This window comes from Ursus maritimus, unplaced genomic scaffold, assembly GCF_017311325.1.
Source record: "Ursus maritimus isolate PB19 unplaced genomic scaffold, ASM1731132v1 scaffold_19, whole genome shotgun sequence".
In the NCBI taxonomy this organism is placed as follows: Eukaryota; Metazoa; Chordata; class Mammalia; order Carnivora; family Ursidae; genus Ursus; species Ursus maritimus.
In genome coordinates, this window is record NW_024424341.1 from 52,828,133 (window position 1) to 52,828,959 (window position 827).

The following is an 827-nucleotide window of genomic DNA, read 5'->3' on the forward strand; positions in this document are numbered from 1 at the left end:
CCCCCCCCCCCGTGACCCCTCCTTCGCCCTCCAGGTCCCTCACCGCGTCGCGGCTGCTCTCCGTGCTGCTGCCTTCTTCCACTTCTTCCTCTTCCTCAGCCTGCTGCTCAGCTCCTCGGCCGCTCGGAAGCTCCTTCACTCTCTGGGGCTCCTCCGGGACCTCGGGCGCCTCCGGCTCGTGGGGGTCCTCGGGGTGCACCTGGGGCTGCGCAGCCCCTTGGGGCAGGACCTCCGCGTCGCCCTCCGGGCCCGGGGGCGGCTGGCACCCCTCGTCCGGGCCGCTCGGCGTCCCCATGGCCGCTTGGTGCTCCAGCGGAGTGGGCGGGCCCGAGTTCCGGGGGCGTGGCCTGGCAGCGTGGGGCTGCGGCCCAGGAGGCTCCCGACCGCTCCGGCGCTGGGAAAGAGCTCCAGGAGGCGGGGCCTAAGAGATCAAAGACTGGAACTGAGCGCTCCGGGGGCGCGGCCTGGAGTTTCTAGGGGCGGGGCTCGATGGCTCCCAGGGTGCCACACCCCCAAGGCTCGACCCGAATTTGAGTTGGGGGTCTTAGCACGCCCCCTACTGGCCTCTCCTACCCAGGTGTCGAGCCTTGTAACCTCCCAGCAACCCCCGCAATCCCTTGGAGCACCTTAGAGCGACCTCATCTCCTTCTCCCTCCCGGACTCCGGCGTCCGAGATCCCGCACCCTCTTTTTCCGAGCCTGGTAGACTTGGCTACTGTACGGGGGAGCAGCGCCCACGTCATCTCACTCAGAGATCCAGGAGTCGGGGCTCCTACTTTCCCTCCCTGAACAAGCCAAGAGTCTGCGTCCTTGCTCCTCCCAGGGGCT

At 68.9% G+C, this 827-nt stretch overlaps 1 protein-coding gene across 1 annotated transcript in view; it reads right to left on the reverse strand.

Moving 5' to 3' along the window:
* PHLDB3 (pleckstrin homology like domain family B member 3) overlaps positions 1–323 on the reverse strand; it is a 20,534-nt gene extending 20,211 nt beyond the window's left edge. Inside the window, exon 1 of the mRNA XM_040634084.1 lies at positions 44–323. Within this exon, the coding sequence (XP_040490018.1) occupies positions 44–295 (252 nt within the window). The 5' untranslated portion in view covers positions 296–323. The remainder of the gene's footprint in view (positions 1–43) is intronic.
* Between the last annotated feature and the right edge of the window lie 504 nt (positions 324–827).